General features: G+C 36.1%; 1 protein-coding gene across 1 annotated transcript in view; it reads right to left on the bottom strand.

Moving 5' to 3' along the window:
• LOC126855588 (homeobox protein B-H2-like) overlaps positions 1–27,163 on the bottom strand; it is a 35,660-nt gene extending 8,497 nt beyond the window's left edge. The window contains exons 1-2 of the mRNA XM_050603394.1: positions 25,238–27,163; positions 9,606–9,828 (exon numbers count right to left, since the gene is read on the bottom strand). Of these exons, the coding sequence (XP_050459351.1) occupies positions 9,606–9,828; positions 25,238–25,703 (689 nt within the window). The 5' untranslated portion in view covers positions 25,704–27,163. The remainder of the gene's footprint in view (positions 1–9,605; positions 9,829–25,237) is intronic.
• Between the last annotated feature and the right edge of the window lie 325 nt (positions 27,164–27,488).

Here is a 27,488-nt window from a genome sequence, read left to right as displayed (position 1 = left end):
CTTACGTTTTATTAATTGTGCTCTTACTATTTTTCTTCTCTCTCTCTCTCTCTCTCTCTCTCTCTCTCTCTTCGTCCTTTATATAAAATATTCTTTTGTATCAAATACTGGATAAATATATTGTACAATTCGTTTAGCCTAAAAGATAAAAAGCGCGGAGAGTCGCAAATTATCATCCCCGGCGAAATTATCGAAAAACAAACGACCTCATTTCGAACGAGAACGAGCGCGCGTTAATTAAACCGCGTCGGTTAAGCGTATCCCGCGGGATAAAAGAGTTAATCAGGTGATTATATATCCAGGTGGGCGGGAGAAGGGCCGACAAAACGCGCATGCAAATATGTCGTTATTGTAAGAGGAGGGTGGGGTGAGGAGGGGAGGGGAGGGGAGGGGAGAATGCGGCCTGACCGTTTGTTATCGCGCGCCACCCGATTAGCCCCGTTTTTCTAGCCGGCATTTCGTGAAATGCCCCGCATGCGGCACGAAATGGTACCGCGACGCGTGACGTAAGAACGCGATCGAAACGAGCGCGTTCGACACGAGTATATCCGCGAAATCAAGGCGACCCGTTATGAAGCGGTTTACCGGAGGCGTGGGAAGCCCGCACTTCCGGTAGCGGCGCAGAAGCACAGAGGACTCCCGGAGGGAGAGAGAGAGAGAAAGAAAGAAAGAAAAAGAGAGAAAGAAAGAGAGAGAGAGAGAGAGAGAAGCGAATGCTCTCACGATTGCGACGTATATGTGTGTAACGCGTCGGTTAAATGTCATCACAAACATCGTGACGACGCAATGTCATCCGGTCATCGTTGGACAAGAGAGTATTGTGTGTGTGTGTGTGTAATAAGGTCACTGAAATTTTGTGAAAAAATTTCCTGAAAATTCTCTGAATTTTTTAAGCTTTTTTGTTCGAAATCCTAGGTGAAGAGAATATTTTAATGCAACCTTCTAAAACAAGTTTTTTTTTTTTTTTTTTGATTGTGTTTTTCACAAAGAAAAAAGGTTGCAGGTACAAAAAAAATTCCTGAAAATTCCAGGTTTTCCAGGGAGTGGGCATCTTGTTTGATACCGAAGAGTTTCAGACGCTCATTTCGACATTGATTATTTATTTATTTATTTATTTTTAAATTCTTCCTCACTCGTGTCACTGCATTTGAAAAAAAAAAAAAAATTGAACCGAGATATTTGCAATATACCTTGATTGCTCGTGTATGCGAGTTAACACTAATATGCGTTCGCGATTTTTGCGTCAGATTTATCGCTCGTACGTAGTATTATCATTAATCTTGAAGCGGGACCCTGTCGGCCGAGTGTAAAACGCCAATAATTCTTCTCTTTCAATTTTCAGAATTTCAGCTCGCGCGAGCTTATCACGGGGAACGTTACGGGGAGCTGTCATTAGTCATTCGCGGCGCATTTCGGCTGCCGTTATCCCGTTACAGATAATCCCGCATTTGCATTCTTCGCGGACGCGAAGTTATCGTTTCTCTCTTGCTGTAGTGAAATACCGCCGCGCGGTATTTACGATGTAATACACTTGATGGTATATAACGAGCGCAAAACCGTGTGAAGGATTCAACCTCGCGCGCATATCCCTGTTCGCCGAGAGGTCCACGTGTTTCTCGTCTCGGTCGTGTAGTTTAAATTGCGTTCCGAGGATCTTTCCCAGCCGAGGAAAATCTCTCGCGGAATAAGAGAACCACGCGTCGCGAGCGACCTAGTTTCTTTGACACTGTTTTTTTTTCAAAGAGCATTAGAGCGATTGCGGTTATATATTCGAGATTTGCGTTGCTCGGCAAATAAATCATCGATTCTTATAAGCGTACATTTACAGCCGCCATATACTTACAGTGTAATTTTAAACTCAAATGAGTTTCTTCCTACCTCTTGTTAGCTTTAATACGTTTGATGTGATGAAAAAGATCGACCAACGAATCTATCATTACAAACTTACAGGCTATTAAATAGAAACCTTTGTTAGCGCGAATGTTCTGTATTTTTGTTTCATCATAGAGGAAGCTTTGTTTTCGTGGAAAAATTTTTTTTTCTAATTTTGATGCCAATGTGTTTAGAATGCTCTAAAACGTCGAAAAAACATATTTTTACAAAATGTCGAGTATGTGTGTATGTGTGTATGTGCACCAAAGGACGTGGTTCGATTATCTGCCGTAAATTTTAAGATAATGAGCTAAAATTTTTTATACGAATAAAGTATCATTCAAGATTGATTGGTATTTGGCTAGGATCGATAAAGGGGTTTATTTTTTATATTAAAATTTTAAATTCTTCAAAAAAGGTGTTGTTGTTCTGACTTCCGCAAATTTTGAGATATTTATTTAAATTTTTTTATGAATAGAATATTATTAAAGGATGGTTGATATTGAATTTGATGAGAATTGGTAAAAGGGTTTATTTTTTATGAAATTTTGAATTTTTCTAAAAAAAAAATGTGGTTGCTCTAACTTCATCAAATTTTGAGATATTGGGCTAAATATTTTTACATTAATAGAGTATCATTAAAGCATGGTATTGAATTTGATTAGAATTGTTGAAACGGTTCATTTTTTAGAAAATTTTGAATTTTTTAATAAATGTTTGTTCACATTTGTCCTAATTTCTGCTTTATAATCCGAATCATAAAAGAGAATAAATTCTTTTTTTTTTTAAAACGACAGACTGCATCTTGTTGGAAAACTATTTTAAAGTCTCGGAAACTGATATCATTCCAATTACGATTACTGATATTATAAAAAAAAGGAACTAAAATTATGAGGAAGCCATGTGCAAGTTTTTAATTTGCACAATTTTTTACTTGTTTATATTTTTTCACGATCCGTCTGCTAACTGCATGACGAATAACGCGACAGCGCGGAAAACACGAATGATGGAGGCGCACGATAATAGTCTCAACGAAAAAAAAAAAAAGAGAAAATGCGAGCCACTGCATAATAGTACTCTAAAATTACGAGTCACATCCCGGGGGCAGGATTCATTCTCCCTGCGAGCCCCCGCAAAAGGTGAAATAACGTATATAACGGGGACCGTATGAGCGCACATATGCGCGCAAAAAGGCGAACCAGCTACCAACTAAAATTGCGCTTTTTTCTCGACTTTTCCGTAAGTTATCTCGAAAATGTTTTTTGCTCCGAAAAGTCTTCTTTGCACGTCATATATCCTCGACTCACAATCCCAAGTTTTATCTTCAGCATCTCGCTTCCATTATACGCACATTAAATTACAGACAGTCTAAAAACGAACAGTTTTACTTTATCTCTCTTGAAAGGGTCAATTATTTTTAATTAAGTATTATCATATTTTTTTGAAGAAGAAAGATTAATCTTAAGAAAGCAAAAATTTATGAATTTATGTGTCACGGATTGTATTATAAAATAAGAAATAATTGTCAATAGAAAGGCTTTATCAAAAAAAAATTTAATTTGAACAATGAAAGGCCATGCGATGTGAACAACAGAAAGTTATTCAAAAATTTTATTTTTAAAAAACGTATATAATTGTCAAATATAAAATTTAATATGTAAAGCGTGAGACGTTTCGTATAAAAATGATTAATGTTCTTTAAGGACCAGTGCAAAATTGTAGCTAAAAATAGTAAATAAAAAGAAATGTGTGAAGATCAAATTTTCCGTTAATCATTACGAAATGTCAGTGATAAATATCCGCCGCTAATTTTCCGCGTAGCATTAGTATATAAGTCGCGCGTCGGATAAATCTCGATGTATGAATCTCGTTATCTCGAATGACACAAACACAGTCGAGTCTCGTCTTGGTATTGCAATTAAAATGCACTTTCCGCGAGCTGAGCTACGCACTCCGATATTAAAGATCGAGAGGCGCACGCTCCGTCAGCGTTAGCGTGTACTTACCGTGGCTCACTTATGGCCGAGCGCGTAATTAGCCGATAAGTGGAAGCGATTTGCCGCGAATAACGTAACGAGTCCTAATGTCTTCTAAACAACTCGAAACGACCGTGTGTGTTCCAGGCATGCGGCCGTGGAAAAGCGAGAGAGCCGTAATTATCGGAAAAGCGCTTTGCGGGCGAATCATTGTGCGTTTAGCTTTCCGGCGTCAATTTTCATGAAAAGTTTCGTGCGGAGAGACATTGCGGCCGATCGTGATTAATGTGCGACGAGCACGTATGTATATATGTTCAGGGTGTCTACTCAAATTATCTTGTAAAAAGATTCGCTGAAAATTTCCTGAATTTCCGGACATTTTTGTTTGAAATTTCAGGTAAAGAGAATATTTTAAAGTTTTTTTAGAGTGCAAGTTTTTTTAAAGTAAGATTTTAATATATGCGTATTCTAACGATTATAGCACTATCATGTGAAGAAAAAATACTTAAATTTCAAGTGCTAAACTTGCAAATGTACTGAGAAAAAAACTGAATAGTTTTAGTGAGATAAATATTTTTCACTTGTATAAGTTTACTAATACATTTTCATTTTTCTATTATTAAAAATTATAATAAAAAATATGTATTATTCAATATTTTGTTGAGACATTGAATATATATATATATATATATATATATATATATATATATATATATATATACATATATTTATATCTAGCTATATCATATCTTTTTTCTTTTGCAAAAATAATTTATATATTTATATATTAATAAATATATAATTTATTAATATATAAATATATAAATTATTTTTATAAATATATTTATAATATATATTTATAATATATTTATAATATATTATTGTTATAAATATATTTATAATATATATTTATAATATATTTATAATATATTATTTTTATATATATATTTATAATATATATTAAACATACATAATTTGAATTATCGGATTGCCTGAACTATTTACAATATAAGAACAAAATCATCAAAAAGAAAGAATTGTTCAAAAAATTTCCGATAAAATTCGATGAGAATTCCTTGATTTTTTCAGGCATGAAAGAAATCCCTGAGAATTTCAAGTTTTCCATGTTTTTCCAAACATAATAGACATATCCTGGTTTCTGCATGTATGCGCAATTGTGTTCAGATGACTCATACCCGAGCGCGATTTACGCGCGATTCATTACGTGCGTGCGTGTTAGTTGATCACTCGATGAATGAGACATCAGCAAATGGAACTAAACGTAACGTTTTATAAACTATATATTTATCCTGTATGTGATTTTGAAATGAGCGCACAGAGATTTTTTTTCAAGCAAATCGATTCTTACACGGTTTGATTAATCTGACTTCTCTCTTAAAGAGAGAATCTGTCTAATATTCATGAAGCGAAGAAAAAAAAAAAAAAAATGAAGACATCGCGCGTGAGTCGAGTAGTTGTTCAGATAATTCATTGAGCATAATTAACGTACAATTGATGACACGCGCACGGGCTGATCAACGATTAAATAAGACGGTTATGAGAATGGAAAAAAAATATATAGGAAAGAACACTCGTTAGAGATAAATCCATGCTTTTCCAAGGAAATTACTGTGATTGTTGTTAATTACGACATCTGTGAATTATCCATCACAGAACACATTTATCTACATCATATCTCCATTTATCTTCTCTATTTCTCTCTCTCTCTCTCTCTCTCTCTCTCTCTCTCTCTCTATAAATATTAAAATTTATTTTTCTAAAATTTAGCACAAGACGTTAGAAAAGACAAAATAGAGACGTCCTTCGAAAAGTTATCATCTCGATGCTACTTTATCACGGATAATATTTACCTTTAAAAAAGATTGACTGAAATTTCAGACATTCAGCGTCTACAGCTTTCTTTGCAGACATACTTCTCTAAACTTTCAGAAAATCGACTCTGAATCATTAAGACAGATTGTCTGAAATTCATCTCGGTCAAACCAGATCTGAAAATTCAGACAAAAATATGTGTGAATTTTTAGAAAACCTTTTACAGTTCAAACTCGAGTCGCAGATTTCGATTTAAAATCCGTCGAGTTCGAGTGCGAAGCGCAAGATTGATTTGACGTGGCTCTAAACATTATATTACGTGCCTTCGACATCGAAGAACCCTAAAGCTTCTGTCTTCGAACGTTTCTGGAAAAAGGGAAGCTTCTCTCTCTCTCTCTCTCTCTCTCTCTTTTGTCGACGACGTGGCGCCCGAGGTGTGGCCGGCGCCTCCGCCGAAGAAGCGCCGAGTCACAATCGCATCGGGACGATGCAACGAGCAGCAAGAGTTTAAGCGGGCACTTAAGAAGCCGCCTGTCAGTCAGGAGCGTCACTAATTTTCCCGGGCTTTTTGCCCGGGCGCGCCTGCCTTCCCCTCCTCCCTCCGCCACCACACCCCTTCCCCGCTGATTTCTCTCGCGTCCTTTCGCGCGGGCACACGTGCCCGCTTCGGGTAGCCCCGCGTCATTCTCGTCGTAATTAAGCGCGGCTGAATGTCAACATGGAGAAAATTAATTAGCGCGTCCTCGGGCTCGATTTCACGAGCCCGAGATATTGCGAGGATCTCGAAGCGCGCTGATCATGCTGATACGAATGCAATTCATATCGTTTTCTTTTCTTTTTTTTCGGTTTACGGTCCTTCTATTAGTATGTCACTTATTGTAATATTCCAAGCAATTAGTATAAGGTTTTTTTCACTCTGATTAATTATTTTTGAACACGGATATCTATTTCGCACGTGTAGGATTGAAAGTTTGTTATAAAAAATTTTATTATCAAATTGTGCGAAAGAGTAATTGGAGTTTTGGAGCAATAAAATTGTAAAAAAATCGTTTCTGTTTTTTTTTTCTTTTTCGAACTAATTTTGTGATAATCGATGGATTATTAACAGCTCGCTCGGTTTGACGTTTCAGAGATTCGAGACGTTTATGAACACGATGACACAGTCGACGTTATTTCTTCCTTTAAACATGATGACACATGTACAATCATAACCTCAAATGAGACACACGTATATGGATATAGCAGTAATTTACGCGCTATACAAAGAGTTCTGAATAAGAAAGCATCCTCAAGTCATTACCTACCGCCGATTCGACGTAATTTCACGAACAAACTGCTGGATTGTAGAAATAAATAGCCGTAACGATTACAGTCGCGTATGCGCGTAAGCGAGGCCGCCGTGTCATGATATGGGAAACGAGCCAGCGTCTTTGAAGAAAAAAAAAGGAGAGAAAGAGAGAGAGAGAGAGAGAGAGAAAATCGTGAATGGCGCACAATTACGCTTGAAAAATTGAACGGCCACCGAAATGCAGGCAAGTGGTAGTCTTCCATCTACGAGCGGCGCAACGCTTGGCAGCGCCCGCTGCCTGTCATTACGCCATTCGCCCTCCACCGGTAATTGACAGTCTAATGACACAGTCTAGAGAGTCCGCCGTTCGCCTCGTCTTTTCGTACATCACGATCACGTACGGGGGATTCTCATTAATGATTCGCCTTCTTTGTGCACCGCGATCGGCACCGCTTGTCTAAACTAAACGGCCGCCCCGGCGGCGAAGTCGCGGAGTCATGACTTGTGGGTGTTCCCTTGCTAATCACCGCGCGTTCAACACGAGGGAACTGTGATAATTAGTACATGGCGAAATTAATGAAGCGAGGATTTTGCACATCTCGAGTGTGCAAGATCGAGATTTTAAATCGGCGAGTCTGGAATTCTGATTGAAAGGCGAGTTACATGAGGTAAGAGAAAGGCTATTTAATTTCTAAATTTTTTTTCTAAAAAAGAAATAGGTTTCATTTTATTTTAATCTAAAGATTAATTTATGAATGAAAGAGAGGAAAAAGTTGAATGCCACAAGAGAGTCGAATAAAGTGTGATAAATAAAACGCGTGTTCCGGTATTATTTCTTCGTGAGAGGGGAAATTCTATGGAAGCTTCCCCGCCGATGTTACACTCGTTTACGTGGATAAAGCCGTGTCGAAATGATTCCGAAGAAACTATTTCGCGTGCGATTTTAATTTTACTCGGCAAACTTTCCGCGCAGGTATTGGTATGAGTACGATCACAACGAAATTCGATGATTAGATTGGTGGAAGGAAGTGGATAGGCCATGAAGAATCAGGAGCACGAGACTACTACAGGCGCCACTGGATGACTTTACGAAATCGCGTTTACAAAGGATGCCGCGAAGGATTTGGAAACCGATTCCAACAGCGTAATCTGACTTTCGTGAAGAAACCGAGACGACGGATTTTTAGAGCGCTGGTAAAGCGATGAGCCAATGACTAAAATGGATCCCAATACTTTCAAATCAAACTCTATCTCTTTTCCAATATCAATATATTTCAATAAATTTTTTTAAAATTATTTATTATATAAAATATATAAATATATTTTTAATATTTATAATGTTAAATATAATATATATAATTATAATATATTTTATTTTAAATAGATTTCAATATTTTTATATACAATTTTTATATTTTCGAGTAAAAGAGATATATTTATAAATAAATTTATTTATATTTTAACAATTTTTTTACAACATAAATAAATTCTATCTCTTTTCCAATATCAATATATTTCAATAAATTTTTTTAAAATTATTTATTATATAAAATATATAAATATATTTTTAATATTTATAATGTTAAATATAATGTATATAATTATAATATATTTTATTTTAAATATATTTCAATATTTTTATATACAATTTTTATATTTTCAAATAAAAGAGATATATTTATAAATAAATTTATTTATATTTTAACAATACTTTTCTTTACAACATAAATTCAGACAGATGAAAATAAATCATGTATATTTTAAAAGTATCTGTTTTTAAAATTTTTCTACAGATTGTTTTCGTGCACGTACATTAAATGTAATATATTAAAAAAATTTTAATTACTCACACGTGTAATTTTAATAACAGAAATCTATTATAATAATCAAAATTATATATTTGGCTTAAAGATGATATATATATTCTTAACTGCGTATATGTGTGTATATATATATATATATTTTTAAGTTGCAAAACCGGTAATAGAGGCGCATGACTCTGGAGATGTTTGCTCGAGTTTTGGCCAACGATCCTCGCGTTTAACCACGTAAACAACGCCTTTGTTGGCCGCCGCGATTTCCATTTACGGATTCGACACGCGCCGGCACAAAGGACCGCGCCGCCATGCTTCCGAGACCGGGGGATCGTGATGCGGAGCTTGCTGTCCGATATTCAACAATGTAACGCGAGCATCGAAGGGTCGATTGATCGTCATGCTTTGTCTCTTTAAAGTCTCTCCAACTTTTAACGGTTATTCAAATTTTTTTACGCACGCACAGTCCCGATCACGCGCGGAGATGAGAAATCTAGTAATCATTTTTCGACAACAATTTCAAAATTCATCATATATTTATATATTTTAATGAGAAACGACATTTTGAAAAAATTTCAAAAATTTAATTACAAAATTAAAAGTCTCATCGATAGATTCAATTCAACAGTTATAGTTGTGTACCAACCCTAAAAGGAATTTTCTAGACATAAGAAACCGCTGTCGTCACATTGCGATCGTTTACACGTAATCCGTACGGCGGGCACAAAATTAATTAACGTCCGCATATCGTCACGCTTCTCGTATCTCGTTTTTAAAAATTAGTAACGCGCCTCTTCTCCTCTCACCTCGTCTTTCGCTTACCTTCTGTTTTGGTACCACGTTTTCACTTGCGTGTCCGTCAGCTGCAGTTTCGCCGCCAACTCCATCCTGTCCTGCACGCTTAGGTACTTTTGCCTCTCGAAGCTCTTCTCCAGAGTTTGAAGCTGGTGATCCGTGAACGCCGTGCGCGCTTTACGCTGCTTCTTACTTTGTGCGGAGCCCAGGGAACTCGAGGACGAGCTTTTAGGATCATCCTCCTTGCCACCTGAAATTGCAAAACTGTTGATATTGAATGTCTTCTTGCTTTCCTACCGTCTCGTCGGCACGATTTACAATTGGCTACAACGTTAGAGGAAAAGACAAACGTATATTTTGAATTATCGAGCACACATTAGCGAGATGGTATTTGAATACACAAAATTTTATTATAATTTTTTTAATTATTTATTATTATTATTTCTATTATTATTATTATTATTATTATCATTCAATTATATTAATTATTTTATTTTTATTAAATACTTTAGAAAATTACAAAATCCCTGAATATGAAAATTATATTTTTTATTTGAAAAATTCCAGGCAAATTTTATATTTTATTATAAGTTTTTATTTAATATTTATATTGAACTTTCTTTTTATTTAAATTTTTACTGAAATTCTAAAATTCTTTTTCACAGCATTCATGTATCAATACACGAGGACGATTCTGATTTAATCGTTTTGTCAAAAAGATCGCTGTGAAGAATCGTCGGTCTATCATCGGGCCTAGGGAAGGGCTGTAAAGAGCCGAGTGTGGCTTTTGTTTTCGCGGAGGGTGGAATCGATGCGCGTAGATTATACGCCGTGGTCGTTTTTGCAGCCGTTGGCTGCATGGCGATTGCGGTTGCCTCTCTATCGACGAAAGAGAAGAGAAAGAGAGAGAGAGAGAGAGAGAGAGAGAGAGAGAAGAGAGAGAGAGAGTGTGTGTGTGTGATCCTTTTGTTCTCAGTTCGACTCTCCGCGCAGCCGAGAGCCGATTGGCTGATATAGCGGATTGGACCACGCAGCCGCGTTGAGATGCCGCAAATTATCCCCCCGATACATAGCCGTATCAGGAAAGAGACAGAGAGAGAGAGAAAGAGGGGTGGAATTCCCTGAGGAGACCGATTACACCATCAAGATACGAGTCACGCTCACACGCGGCACACAATCGCGCGCCTGTTCTCATTTCATCCCTCTCAAACCTCATCTCACCCCATCATCCTTGTTTCCGTCATAGAAGGATGTAGTGGGGGAACGCGTGATTTTCCATTTTCCGCGTCATTTTGATGGAGCGAAAAATTCAGGACGATTATTGGAGACGAATAAACTATATATGTACCAATAATGCGATTTGTTTGGAGATAAGAACAAGCGTTTTGGAGATTCAAGGGTCAGGTTTTTTCTTTCTAAATGCAATGTTATACTTTTTACGTCACTATTTCAGTTAGAAAAGCGCAAGTTAAGTGCCTCACCTTGTATATTTACTGTAACGGAAGAGAAAAGAGTGTAGGTCTTTATAGGGATTAATACATAATGATATCATGATAGTATCTTTACATATGAGTACTTAATTCCTACAAATACTGTTGGCATTATGGCTCCTAAGATATAATTTTCAATTTATGATGTGTGAAGCATTTAGAATATTTTTTTTTTTTTTTTTTAATACAGAAACGTGTTTCAAACATTTTCTTTTCTTCCCAAGTATAGAAGCTCTTCGTCAGACAGATCATGCGACCCTCCGAATTTATCCCGCAGCAAGAGGGTGTTTCTTGTCGCGAGTAAATCGAGCAACCTCCTGAGTAGTCCCGATCAGAAAACCATCGAGACTTAATCTCCCGAGGGAACGGAGGTCCGTACACAGGCTTCTGAGAGTATCTAAAGGCCCGTTGTCGCGAGCCCATCGATTGGAACGGTCGTGGATGGCGCGATGGGAGAAGCATTCTGTTCGAGGTGGGAGAGAAAATCCGGGAGTGTGTGTGTGTGCGTGCGTGTGGGATACACATACACACACACAGCCAATGGAATAATATAGAGCCGGAAGGAAGGCGGCGGCGGGAAGAGGGAGGAAGAGAGAGGTCGGGAAGATAGAAAGCTCCATGGATTGAGTTAACCCGGACGAAAGCGCGGCTCTTAGCCCCCGTTTGATCGGCCAGATTCGCTCGAACGGGTCCAGAACCCGCTACGCCATGTTGGCTAACACGGTGCACGCGCGCGCGCACCCGATTCTCCCTCTCTTCTTCTCCCCTTCCCTCCCCCTGCCCTCCTCATCCTTTTCCTCTTGCTTCGAGCAAGGAACCTCGTCCTGACATTGCATCGACATCGCAGCTCGACTCCCGAGACTTGTCCGCGAGAGGAATAGGGTGGTTTGAAAAGAAAGAGAGAGAGGGAGAGAGAGAGAAAGAGAGAGGTGAAGAGAAGGATAAGAGCGGAACGGTGGAAACGGAGGTCGGAAAACTAAATTTACTATGTGATATACTTAGAGCCCAAGGAGGGAGCAAGAGGTAAGTGGAGGGAGGGGGGGGGTAGGGGGACCCATCGAATCGAGCCGATGGGAGTTCCACTTTCGGGAGAGACACTTCCAAGACGTTAGACGGAACTTTTCTATCCCCCCCCCGCCTGTCTTTGCCCCCTCCCCTCCTCCTGGAGGACCCCCGCTACGTTTTGCGTAGCGAAACTCGAGAACCATCCGCGGGTAACATCCGATTCCTCTTTTTTTTTCTTTCCGCGCTACACGTTCGTCTGCGTGGCACGTAAGCTCCCTCTCGACCCCTTCCCCTTCCCCTTCCCCGGACGCAAAGGCTTATCTGTGTTCGTCTCGTCCTTACCAAGGATGTGTTCGCGTGCGCTACCCTTTTTTTTTTTTTCATCAACCCTGCGTTTTCACTTTGACGCGAAATGGCGACGTCCACGACGATCGGCTTGTGCGCAAAGTGGTTTCCATTCCGAAGTTGAAGTCACACGATTACCTGCGTTTTTTGCGAAGGAATTAAAACACGAGATATATCTGTCTAAAATGATTTGGAATTAACCGTAAAATATACGATAAAAGCCATAGTCTATGAAAATGTATGTTTCGCGAATAATGCGTCACGAGTAATATCATTAACCTTTCGCATCGGGACACTCTCATTTTAATCTCTATATATTATTTTATAAAATTTATGCAATGAGATGAAAAAACAGATATGTTATGTGGATGTTTGTACAGAATCAGAATAAAAATATTATTAATTAAAATATTTTTTAAAATTATTATTTACAAGCAGTACTTTTGAAGAGAAAAAGAAAATAACTTAAAAATTTAATATAAAATAATTTATTTTGTAATATCTATAAAAGAAATTTTAATACGGATCAAAATTGATGTAATATTTGTCATATGTGTGGCTGTCACGACTGAATGTTTTGAGGATTAAAAGAAAATTTAATACTTCGTCTGGCAAAATGCAAAAATTGTGAAATGGTAAAAAATTTTTCAAGTCATTCATGTAATAATTCATTCAACATTGTTATTCTATTTAACTTTGTAACTCAATCATTTTTTTGACATGCTCCATATATTTTTTTATCTGTAACAATAATTCTTCTCGCTCCTCCTCTATTTTTTTCTCTCACAAATTTCACATAATTCATTACGGATTACGCTATAAAGCCAATTATCGTCACTTCCAATATTATTCAAGTCATTGATAAAACGCATCGCTCATCATATACTCTCAAATCGTGCTCTCAAATAAAAATTTAGCTCTTTAAAATGAATTTATTTTGCACAAGAGACAGAGAGCGATTTAGATTTGCTCGGCAGATTTTTCTCTCGCATGGAATTTCGGTAAAGTTCTCAAAACAATTTTCAAGGTTTTAGCGAGAAGACGATTCATCTAGACGTTTAATAAACGTCAAAAAACGTTAAAATAAATTTCTAAATATTTTACATTATTTTATTTATGCATACACATTAATCACGTGTTATTAATAATTTTTTTCTTTCGGTCATAGATCCTTGTATCAATTCCAAGAATTTCAAAGAAGATTTTGAAGTTGACGTATATTCGAAAAATTTTGACGTGCCACGTATAAGAGGCATAAAAATAATTTTTATTCCTAACAATAAAAACATTTAACAATTAATGTATAATACATTTTCCCGTACTCTTTCGTCAACATCGAGATTATAATTAACGGTCTCGGCTTTTTAATTTTTTAGATGAAAAATTAATATTTTAAGAACGAAAGCGTTTTTCCCCTTTTTTACTTTTGCATGAATTAACATTAACATTATGTGAAGAGAGTGCAAGTCGCGATGGTAAACATTCCGTTTTCACTCATCAGGGGGCGAAATGTATATTTTAAAGGTGATTTGCTCGAAAACATGGCGCCCGTAACGGATGCGTCGCGTATACGCGCCAGTGAAAATCATGACGTGTTCTCAAGTCTTATTAACGCGCCGAAGGAGAAAGAGCGAGGGAGAAAGACAGAGGAAGAGGGGTAGGGAATAAGAGGGTTAAGGGGAGGTGGGACAGGCGGGGAAGTTGCGTGCAGCAAGCATTGCCGTGGTACAATGTATGGCGCATAAAAGTGAGATTAACAGGATGTTTATCGAGCAATTATGCGCCGCTGCAATTAGTGCCAGCATGTTGCCGTCGTCGTCGTCCACGTCGCTCAAATCGTTCACGTCATTAATGATAATAGTCTCCGCGGATATTGCGGTGTGATTTATTATATAAACGGACGGTTCACAAATTTTAACGGAATATAATCGGATTGAAGTAAAAAATAAGATATCTTGAGAATATGTTATTAAAAAGAAAGAATTGCATCGCGTTCCTCTTGTTAATCAAATCTAAATGATACGTATGTAATAAAATTAAAATTAATATAATATATATATTATATATATATAAAAATCTATAATTAATTAATTTTTAAAATATTTTAAATTAATTTTAATATATTAATATTTTTTAAAATTCTCTTGCAATACTCTTACATTTTCCTCGCGTAGATATTCGTCGAAAATAATGGACTTAATTTTTGTTAAATATTTGAGTGATTGTTAATAAATGGCCTCCTATAAAAAGTACTAGTTTAAAAAATTATTAAAAAAATAATTGCATTGAATATCTGCTTTTCTTATAAATCTCAAATCTAAATGATATATAATAAAATTAAAACTAATCTAATGTACATATATAAATTTACAATTAAATAATTAAAAATTTGTAATTAATTATAATAAATTAATAGTAAAATTAATAATAAAAATTAATAAATTAATATCTTCCAAAGTTCTTTTGCAATACTCTTACATCTTTCTCGCGAAGACCTTTAATGATGCGCATTTGTATTAAGCTCGTCGAAAACAATGGATTTTATTTCCGTTAAATATATTCAAGTGATTGTTGATAATTCTCAGTCAATTCTTAATTAATAAGTAACTCGTGTAGATTTTCTTTCACAAGGAAACTATATCGAATAGACATTGAATGCACGATGGCAGGCAACTTCTCAAGCGCGATCGCGCTCTTCATTATATCGTTACTGGGCCAAGGACTACATGCAAAACTCGCAGACACTGCGACGAAGGATTGCGGAGAGAGTGCAGAGCCGCTAGTGGTTGCAGAGGAAGAATCAGCCGGATGGATCGTAAAAATGAGAATAATAAAACTTTCGCGAAACGTTGCTTCGCGCACTTTACGATCTCGGTGGATGAGAGCGGGAAGAAGAGAGAGAGAAAGAGATAGGGTGAGGCGGGGGAACGGAAAAGCCCGGAGTTTCCCATTGTGTGTTGCGCGATTTTATTTGCTTATTGCTTTATTTCGCGCCGAGTGCGTCGCGTAAGTAATCCGGAAGGGAGTTAAGGGGTACTGCGCCATTCTACATTTTTATATATAAAGTCTTTACTTAATGCATAAGAGAAATGTAAGTGTGTGTCATATGTTCCGTTGCCTTTGTACATGAATTAAATGCGTGATCATTGAAGAGATTAAAAAGAATTTATTTACTGCGATATATATTTTATGCGCATGGTTCAATTTAATCTCCTTAAAGATTAAAAATTTTTACTCCCATCAACAACATCAAACACTTGTCGCTCATCGCATATATGTGTTTTATACGCGAGCTAAAACCAAATTTGGTAGGAAAAAAAAAAAAAAAATTAACTATAAAGATAAAGTGAGGGTATTTTTCCGCAGAAGCTTTTATAGGGAAGCTGCTGTGGAATTTTGCTTACAAATGCGAGTCACACCTCTTCGCTTGGCCCCGTGTCGTACGGGATGTTCTCTTACCATCGCCACCTACAACCCCTCGTATGTCGCATACAAAGGCGGTGGCCCTCGACGGGGTAGAATCTGACCCCTCTTCTGTATTGTGTTACCGCGTCGCCACCTTTGGGGGAGAAAACACTGGGGATAATGTTATGGGGGCAACGTTTTATTGCCTGCCCACTCTATTTGCAGCGATCCCACGGGGGAACAAACTGTCGGCGAGAATTTTAAAAACAAACTTACGGGGTTGAACCAAATTAGCGTCCCATACCTCGTGTATACGTCGACTTTTGATTGTATTCTTTAAAACTGCATTACATTTTTAATACTCTTGTCAAGTTGTTTTAATCTCGCGTGCGAAATGTATTAAGTATAAATATGTATCAACAAATACGAATAAAATATTATCAAATTATTATATAAAATATTATTGCGTTAATTTTTGTAAAATTATTTTATTTATATATTTATTTATATATTTATATATTTATATATTTATTTATTTTTAACTATTTTATTTTATATATTTCATTTATAAAATTATTTTATATTATATTTTATTTCTATAAAATTTATAAAGAGTGGTTCTGAAGTCATTATTTATTTTGGTAATAAAATTAAAAATATTTAAAAAATGGTTATGCACTGACTGTATGTCCATTGTTATACAAATTCAAGTATTTATAAAAGATTAATTGTTTTTTTTTCCCTTTCGAACCCGAATAATAATTAAACTAGGTTCATAAATTATATTTTGTTTAAATATATATATATTATATATTAATATTAAATTTATATATTATATATATATATATATATATATATATATATATATTAAATATATATTATATATTAATATTTAATATATTATATATTAAAACGCAAAAAAATATATATAAATGAAAACTTTAAATGCAGATAAATATTGTATAACATCTACGGATGGGCAATAATAGCATTATTACATCATACATAAATGATATAGTTACACGTTGCAACGTTATAAGATCAGCGATTATCTCGCGCGATCATAATAATTCCTCGATCGCTATCGCTTCGTAATTTGTTTAAGGATCTCATAGCAGAATAAGGATTGCGATGGTGTCGGTTTACACGAATACAAAACTATCGCAGCGCGGAAACATTATAGGGAAAAATGCAATCGAGTGTTACTGTCAGATCATATTATACTTGAAGCCTAAGGTTTCCACGGGGTGCGTAACGCTCGTGTTTCTCAAATTTCACGAGCGCATTCCGCGCATGCGGCGAATAGAAATGCAACGATTGCATCAACTAACGGCTATTTGCGAAAATGTCAATGCGAATTCTCTATTTTACAAAGATCTTTCTAAGCCTAGCTATGTAATTCTAAAAATTAATATTGTATTCAACTATCTATAAATATTTATATTTATTTTGCGAATAATATTTTTTATAATCTTTTGTACTTTAATCTTAAATAATTTATAGAAGTTTTAAAAATTGTAAATAATTATTTAATTATGTTTATTAAATTATATTTATTGAATAATTATGACTAATATTGCATTCATATTTTTTAATATTTGTGAATTTATCTATTTTTCATTTGTAATTGTTTAGAGAACTTTATATTTGTTAGAATATTAGTGAAGTTTTGCAATTTTATCCCTCTTGCAATAAATATTGATATGACTGTAATAAATCAGCTGCATAAAATTAATGCAATTTATTATTGCTAGCTATAAATTATATTTTATATTTTAGATTATAGGATGTTCTAGGATCATCGCATTATCTTCTAATGGCAGATTCTTGAGATCATTTGAAAACAATTTTTCTTTACGGAAAATGTCGAGATATCAATAATTTCCGAATTACAAGTGATTTAAAAAGAGCTTCTTTTTTTCAGTTAATTTCGGAATTTATTTTAACAGAAAATTTTAATTTAAGGTTTATTATTAATTATAAAAACGACAAAAATTGGAGAAATTATAAAGTATATAAAATATCGTAAAATTTTTGTCCAAAATATTTTTTCATATATATTCATATTGCTTTCCATAATATTTGATCAAAATCAAGCGATACCTAATTAATCTCGAAGAGTTGTTTCAACCCCTAAACGTAAAATCCATAAAAAAAATACATGTGAGTCTTATTATTAGCTACGATATATCCAAAGGTGATCAAAATCGGTGAGGAATGATTCAAATCCTTTTCCTGTCAGAACGAAAAAATTATTGCGACTACCGACATAACTGAAAAGTTTTGAATTTACAATACATTAACAACAATTATCTGGTTATTTTGAACGAACATGGCTCGAGTCACATTATACCGTCGGACTTCGCTAAAAACTTCCTCGCCGACAGGTGTTTACCGTCATTGTCAGGATTCACGCGGTTGTTTTCCAGCATTCACCTAACGAGATTCTCAAATCCTCTTAAGCACCCGGTATATCCGCGTTGACAGACTTGACCTCGCTCCCTCGAAATCGATATCGACTTCGAAATCACGCTATCTCCGACTGATGATTATGGGAGAGAATTGCGGAGAGAATTGATTCGAGTTTGATCGATCGAGCCGCCTTAATGCGGAGCAGATTTGGAAATGGATTAATTGGATTATTGAGCGAGTAGTCGATTTGCGAATGACGAAAATTTAAATGATCGCTTTTGTTTCGCGAAATTCTTCATCATCGTGCAACAGACAATGCGCTTCTGCGCATTGTTACCTACGTAAACGTTTGCCTCCGACGGAATAATTAATCACCCGCGCGTAATCTAAGATCACCCGCTTTGTAAACACGATATACCCTTCCTTATGCGTCGTGAGCTAATCGTGCGATCACTGCCTACGATTAGATTTATCACGATATTCTGTGCAGCAACAAATCATGACAATTGCCAAATCTTAAATACGTCGAAACACAGAATTAAACATTGATCAATTCATTCATACGAGATGAGATTGAGAAAATCCTTTAAAAATCTCATAAATTTTAAAAAAATGTTTGCAAAATTATTTTATATTATATTTTATTTCTGTAAAATCTATAAACAGGATGTTCCTAAAATAACTATTTATTTTGGTGAAATTAAAGATACTTTAATGCATGTCTATTGATACAAATTCAAATATTTATAAAAGATCAATTGTGTTTTTTTATTTTTTTTCCAGACCTATATTATTAATAATGAATGTTCAAGAATAATTAAATTAGATCCATAAAGTATGTATTTTGTTGAAATATATATATATTTTTTCATATCTTAAAGATGTTTTTTATAATTCCTATTATTTTGCAAAATAGATGGTTATTTCAGAAATACCCTATATATTTCTAATACTTTTTAAATAATAGAATTTATCACGATATTCTGTGCAATGTCAAATCATGACAATTGCAAAATTTTAAATACGTCGAAACACAGAATTAAACATTGATCAATTCGTTCGTACGAAATGTGATTGAGAGAATCCTTTAAAAATCTCATAAATTTTAAAAAAATGTTTGCAAAATTATTTCATATTATATTTTATTTCTACAAAATCTATAAAAAGGGTGTTCCTAAAATAACTATTTATTTTGGTGAAATTAAAGATACTTTAATGCATGTCTATTGATACAAATTCAAATATTTATAAAAGATCAATTGTGTTTTTTTATTTTTTTTCCAGACCTATATCATTAATAATGAATGTTCAAGAATAATTAAATTAGATCCATAAAGTATGTATTTTGTTGAAATATATATATATTTTTTCATATCTTAAAGATGTTTTTTATAATTCCTATTATTTTGCAAAATAGATGGTTATTTCAGGAATACCCTATATATTTCTAATACTTTTTAAATAATAGAATTTATCACGATATTCTGTGCAATGTCAAATCATGACAATTGCAAAATTTTAAATACGTCGAAACACAGAATTAAACATTGATCAATTCGTTCGTACGAAATGTGATTGAGAGAATCCTTTAAAAATCTCATAAATTTTAAAAAAATGTTTGCAAAATTATTTCATATTATATTTTATTTCTACAAAATCTATAAAAAGGGTGTTCCTAAAATAACTATTTATTTTGGTAAAATTAAAGATACTTTAATGCATGTCTATTGATACAAATTCAAATATTTATAAAAGATCAATTGTTTTTTTAATTTTTTTTCAGACCTATATCATTAATAATGAATGTTCAAGAATAATTAAATTAGGTCCATAAAGTATGTATTTTGTTAAAATATATATATTTTTTCATATCTTAAAGATGTTTTTTATAATTCCTATTATTTTGCAAGATAACAAGACAGTCACTTCAGGAACACCCTGTTTCTAATACTTTTAAATAAAATCGCGCTTTAATTTCCACTCTTAGAAACATTTCCGCGCAAGATTCATCCACTTTAAAAAATTTGCATTATCGTTCTCTATTTAATACTCAAATAATCGGTCTTCTTTTCTTTTTATACAAGTCACTCGAAACCTTCGCCGACATCGTCGTCGTTGAATCTCTCTTGATATTCAGATCGCGGGATTAATTCCGTAGATTGTGTCGTCAAAAGTCCGACAGCCGGCACGCAAAAAGGCGCCTTCGGGATCCGAAATTGCTTTCGTCTCGCGAAAGTCCCTTGGATATAGGACTGCTAATCCGCGCCGGGATCTAAACGGTTGCCAATCATTTCCGGTTCTCGGATTAGTCGCGCGTCGAAAAGTCAGCGAGCTCGTCCGTAAGGGCGTGAAACGGCTTCTGGCAGCAGGATCTTCCGGGCAGACCCATGATACGGAGATGACAACAATGTGGATCCCGGGGACGAATGTGTCGGCTTCGTAAGCGGATTACAAGCGCACACGCGTCCAAGGAACGATATTCCCGCGCGGAGAAAAATCGGTTCTTTTTTTTTCACGCCTTTCTCAACCGGCTAGAACGGCGGTGCATTGATCCGACGTTAGGATTCGTATTAAAGAGAGGAATATATGTAGGAGAAAGTAGAAATGGGGAAATATCTATTATGTTTGAGACGCACGTATATATGTTTATATTTTAAATTGAATGCACTCGAGAAACATATAATCATAAATTATACAGAAGCGTAAATTCATAATTTTCATTTTTTATAATTTTCATAAAAAGATTGAGATTTTAATGCTCCTCTTAAATTTGGAAACTTATCGGATGAAGAAATTTCTTTCTTACAATCTTGTTTTCTCTTTTGGCTCGTAAAAATTTAATTGATATCAAGTAGTAATACACAGCTCTTATATACATACGTTTTTAATTATCGAATCCTACAGCGTAAATAAATGATAATGCGTAAGTAGTAAAAAAGCTTCAATTATCTACAGACATTACAATTTAGTCAGATTTAGGAATCTCGAATTATAATCGAAAATCAAAAGGAATTTTTTATAAAAGTAAATACTCATATACTCCTATATCACTTCCTAAGGAGTTACATATTTTCAAAGGAGAAGGTAAAAATTAGGTTTTTACTTTTTCTTTTTAAAATTTTGGATAAATTAAAAAAGAAATGAAATTTGGTGCACATTTTCCACTAATAAAAAGAAGATACTTATTAATATTTTTTTTTAAATTCAACTTCTTATTGCTCGAAATCTGTGCCATTTAATCTTGTGCATAATAATGTATATTTTTTTCTCGAAAACTATTAATTTTACGAAAAAAATAAAAAATTTTCTAAAGTAATCAAATCTTTCTAACGCATATTTTTAGATAATTACATTCCGATCCGTTAAAAAGTTTTAATAAAAAATTGAATAAAGGTTGTTAGTTTCATCCCCTTGTAACGATACGGAAGAATGAAAAAAAAAATATTAATAAGTATCTTTTTTATTAGTGAAAAATGTTTAAATTGCATTTCTTTAATTTGTCCAAAATTTAGGGAAAAAAAAATAAAAATCAAATTTTCACTTGCCCCTTTGGAGAAGTGTAATTCCTCAGGAAGGGATATAGAAGTATATGTTTAAAAAATCCCACTTTATTCCTTACAAAGAATCATTTCCTAAAATTTTTTGCACTTATTTAAAAGCATTCTGTATATAATGATAAATTAAATGAGATATATAATATCTTTTCTTATATGCATTATGTATGTTTTGCTCTGTGATTAGAACGACGAACTACATTAAATTGCCCTTATTGCGCTAATACTTCCTCGCTCATCAACGCAGTGTAATTGTCGCTAAGGACATACCCGGGGATACGATAATTAGGGGTTCGGGATCCCAGGGAGATGTAAACAGCCTAACGAGCGATCAGCAGCGTATATGATCGATGCGTAAATCCGTCGACAATTACGTCTGGCTGTTAGTCCGACGTTAATAATTTTCTAATCAACGCCGCGTGAAGGATCGATCGTATTTGTACCGTGACGTGCTGCTGCTGCTGCTGCTGCTGCTGACCGCGCGATGATGGCGGAATGTAATAATCTAGACGGGAAATTGGAATGAACGTTCCCCTCGTGAAAAAAAAGAGGAAGGAGAAAAAAAAACATTGCCTGGGCCAATCTACGTGAAAGCGTGCAATTACGTCGGCGTTACTCCTCCTAATTGTCCTTCATTAATAATTCCGCGATCTCCCCGAGGCACGGATGGCGTACCACGGAAGGTGGCTACCATTTATGATTATGGTCGCGCGCGCGCGTCGACCGCTGACTGATAACACCAATAACGAACGCGCATTATTAACTTGAAAGAAGGAAAAATAATAATAAAAAGAAAAACGCGCTTTAATACCGCTCGTGTGTGCTTTTTCTCGTTAGAAGCGTTACCAGCTTTTTGCAAGATCTCCGCCTTGATGGGAACAAGGGTCCGATTCGTATAAGGAATTGATGGTTTAACTGCAATGTAAGCAACTTTACGCGAATATATAGCATAATAATAATTAATTATACGTAAATGACTTTTCGATGGGTTTTTTATGATTCTTACATCGAGTTGAAATGCGATATCTTGTTATTAATTTCTTTCTTATCAATATATTTGTTATAAAGTAAATATATGTTCTTCAGATTTGTAAATAATTAAATAAAATGTGCTAATAATATATTATTGATAAACACACGAGCATATTATATAAGAAGCATTATTTGAATTATATTAGAAAAATACATATACATAATTATTAATATTTTATAAAAAATATTTAATGTGTCATAAACATGCTTCTTATAAATGTAGAAAGTTACTTTTTCCAAAGTACTCTTTCAAACAAATATGACAATTCAAATAAATATGTGATTCATGAGCATAAGCTTGTTTTTGGAAGAGTATTTTATAAATATAATGTCAAAATATATGGATATTTTCTTTCAACTCAATATTCTTCTACAAGTTACTGTATATTCAGCCCTAGTTTAAACTTTACAACGAAAACTAACACATACGATCGTGTTGATTTTAGCTCAGCACACTACATCCCTTTATCGCACGCGCGGGCACTTTTCCCTATTTCTCGTGTCACCGTAGCCGAGGCAAGGACGACGATTATCGATTACCATGACGTGACTCTCGAGATTTCCAAACGCCACACCGTCGTTTGGTCTTGTCCGTGAAACACTTAAAGAGCGGTTATAAATAGCGACGCAAGCGTTGCAAGGTGCGAGCCGTCGCGGCGAGTCAATGTCGTGGAAAAAGCGGCGCCTCCGCTAACTCCGCTGCTCGTTTTCGCGCTTGCAGCCAAGCAGCATTTCGAATTTAGCGCCGCGAGCGAGAAGCAGTACTAGTGTCGCCGCTTCTAATCACATCGCCATCGTAATTGTCGGTAATGCGCTTCTTTGAAGGAAATAAGCCGATTATGGGACAAACAGCCGTTGTAGCGAGCGGCTTCGCGTTTAGAAAACAACTATTTCGAGAGAAAAGGAGGACGGATCGGTAAAAGAAACAGTGAATTAACGAAGATTGGTTGCCGATACGCTTGGTATGGGTCACCTTAATAGCTCCTTCGACGGAGAGAAAACGCAACGCGGTTTTCTATGATCACTGCGTGATTCGTAGCGATGTAACAACTTGTTTTTTTTTTTTTTTGTTAAAGCGTGAACGTAATGGAAATCGAATAGCAGGTAACACTTTCCGGACGACTGGTATATTTACATTTGTGTGTTTACAACTTTACGCATGCGAGAAGACTAGTAATTTTCATATCTACTTCGGATAATTAATAACGTGAAAACTGCGTTATGATTAAAAATCGATTCCATTTGTTTCACACGCGTCTCTGTTATGTGTGTGTACGAATTTCTGCGTAATACGAGTGCTCTCGACATCTTATGAAATTCGGCGTCATCCGATCAAAGATATTAACGACGATTTAGCACTTGTTCAGCCGCAGGGATTAAACTCCGGAGGACACAGCGGCACAGGTAGAAAAGATGAATGAAACAAATGAGGGTAACATAATTAAAGCTTTCGAAAATGCCGAGCTCCAATTTAGAACCATTAGAATTCCTAAACGTTGTCGGTCGAGAGATAGACCCAACAACTTGAGATGAGAAAGAGAGAGAAAGAGAGACAGAGAGAGAGTGAGAAAAAGAGAAACGTTTACCTCTCTCCACAGAGAGAGATATGTCTGATTCTCGAAAGAGAGGCACTCTACACAATCACAACCGTCGACGATCGACGCGATCACACCGATTGGAACATCCGGTCGAAAGAGACCATGTTCCCCGTAAATATCCTTGACACCTTCGTAAAGATCCACGTAAGCGATTAGATGAGTAGACAAAATCTCAAAACTCAACGAAAGAAAGCGTCGCCTATGACTCATTTGATCGTCTTTCAACCAAATAAAAATTTTGACTATTTAAACAATCGTTTTACAGATTGATAAAACATCGTCAAGTTTTTTTTATTTGTCCGTTATTTTTTACCTCACTCTGATTATGCAATAATAAATTATACGTCCTGAAAGAGAGAGAGAGAGAGAGAGAGAAAGAGATGGAGTCTGTCAAATTGTCGGATGTTTTTAAGTCATAAAGTTCGTGAGAAATGTAAAAAATGTAGTAAAGAACCAGGAACAAAACTGAATAGCTAATGCTTAAAGAATCTTAACTAATTGCGTTTTATATTTAAATTTTGCAATATAAAATATCATAAAAATATGCAATTTTGATCAATTGACTCGTGTATTGAACTTTATTTCTTCCACATAGCGTGTTATTTGAAAGTCAATACATTATTGCTAACCCATAACTCGTTTCCTATCTGATTATATCAAAAATATAATTCTTTTTTCTGCTTAAAAAATTCTCTCTCTATTATTGCCATGTAAATATCGTTAGAAAGGGTCATATTTGTCGATATTGTCGCGGTTTCATTACATCGTTACAACTAGCGACGAGCAGTTTCGAAAGCGTGTAATAAAGTGTGATTTACCATTGGATGTAACGGAAGCGCCGTCGTGGTGGCTGGCGTCGCTGTCCTCGTCTAGATTACTGGTGCTCAAGGACGTTCTGGACTGGTGCCTGACACTGAGGTCCCGTGGCGTTGAGGGTGGACTTCCGGGTGGATCCTGGCTAGGCAGACCGGACTGATGCACCTTGCTGGACGCGCCGCCCAGGATGTCGGTGATCATGAACCTCGATCTCTGCGGCATCGTCGTCGAGGCGTCGCCTCTTTCCAGTCCGTTGTTATTATTGTTATTGTTGTTGTTGTTTAGATTGTTATTGCGCGAGTCCAATCCGTTGGAGAGACGTTCGATAGCGACGCCGTTTCGATCGACCATGTTTTCTAGCCGATGCGCCTCCAGGCCGGACATCCTGCTGAGATTCAGGCCGTTATTGGCCACGGCAACGCCACTGAGAGCGGCCACGTGGTGGTTCTGCTGGTGATGGACCGTCATCACGGTAGACGCAGGTGGTTCCTTCGGGCTACGGGCACCTGCAGGTGCCTCTGTCGCCACCCCAGGACTCGCCCGGTACCTGGGAGACAGAATCTTGCCGACGGTGACGACGTAGTTTACGCCAAGAAGATCGTGCCCTCACTAATTCAATTTCACTTCACTGTAATTCCAGATAGACTCGATCTCTGAATCACTTCTCCTCTTCTACCTGTGCGACGAGCACGTAATTACTTGACATTCTTGACGCTTATCTAGAATGCTGCAATTAATTTTTCGTTGGGTCAAAAAATCTCGCTCGTTTCCGGCAAGAACATGAGTACCCTTAGCGTTTTAATAAACTCATCAGAGATTTATTCGATCTACAAATTGAATGGAAACCTTCAAATCGTGCAAATGTTCCAAAACAGTTTAGTGAATCGGTTGGCAGAAATCATCCAAGAAAAATCTAACATAAATGATGCGTGAAACCGATACTGGGATGCGTGGGCACCTTGCACTTCCTCCCGTTCACTCGGTCGCTCCACCTTCGCTACCACCTTCTTCCCAAGCAATTAAGGGGCCGCTCGGCTCAGCTCCCCGGTTAATTGCTAATTGGCCACTTAACATAATTGCCGCGCGTAAGAGCGAAGCCGCCGACCATTTCCGCTTTCCTTTTTCTCCTTTTCCTTTTGCACGTTTAATTATTAATTATTTTTTATATAAGACTTCGTTCCCCCTCTCACTTTTGCACAATTATACAATGGTAAAATGATAAATTATTTGTTCAAATGGGTTTGAAACTTTGACCTTTTATTGTTCGCTGACTGATTATTCAAGCATGAAACAGACGTGACGAAAGTTCTAAGAAATAATTCCTAGACATTGGCACGCCTCCGTCTTTATCCTGCCACAATTGTGCGTGCCGCATAAAAGACCACAAGTGATTACATTTATCAGCTCAGTCTTTAACCATTCACTGGATTGGTTCCTTTCGACTCATGTTTGTTTTGAGAGTTTGTGTTTAAAGACTTATCGCGGTTTCCCGTCACACGTAGCACAATTGATCACTTTTGCGACGAGACTTTTATCAGCGTTTTATCAATTTTAAACTGTCAATACACTGTTACAGCCTATTGGCACTGTTTTCTTTTAAATCGCACTATCACTTGATTGTCGCGTTAGATCATTGCAATTATTCGAGTCAAATTTTGACAAATACTTTTATTAGCCTGCTGAAATCTGCGCATTTGTTACGACAAACTATACAAGATTTTTCAAGAGACAATCCAATTAATCAATCAAGAGCGTCTTCCGGATTCGCGAACGTGCAATCCCGATGAAGAGATTAATCTATTGCGCGAGAGACACAACTGAAAGAAGAATTGCTCCGATCGGTCTGTTTCCAAAACTGTAGGAAACGTAGTCGTGACGCGAGATATGCGTGCGTTGCGTGCGTCGCGTGTGTGCGCGTGCACCGAGTTGCCACGACTGGTCTGTCCGTACTGAGAACGGCGGGCACCTCTGCTCATTCTTGGGCGGCCATATCGCGACTTTGGCACGCCCCACGATCACCCCACCGTTGCTCAATTCCGGCCAATCCCGCGTGTCGCCGTTAAGCATCCCGCCAATCCCAACTAAAGCAACCACGGCGCCTCCGTTACGTGGCGCGGCTACGCCCAAGTAATTTGAAATGTGTTTCAGCGGTAATTCGATATAAAATTGTAGTTAATATCTTTCATTATAGTCCGGGTGGGTGAAGGGGAGCACGGGATGTCCAGGTTCCTCGCGCGAAAGACGATGATGGTG

This window comes from Cataglyphis hispanica, chromosome 16 (assembly GCF_021464435.1).
Source record: "Cataglyphis hispanica isolate Lineage 1 chromosome 16, ULB_Chis1_1.0, whole genome shotgun sequence".
In the NCBI taxonomy this organism is placed as follows: domain Eukaryota; kingdom Metazoa; phylum Arthropoda; class Insecta; order Hymenoptera; family Formicidae; genus Cataglyphis; species Cataglyphis hispanica.
This window is presented reverse-complemented; position numbering and strand designations above follow the sequence as displayed.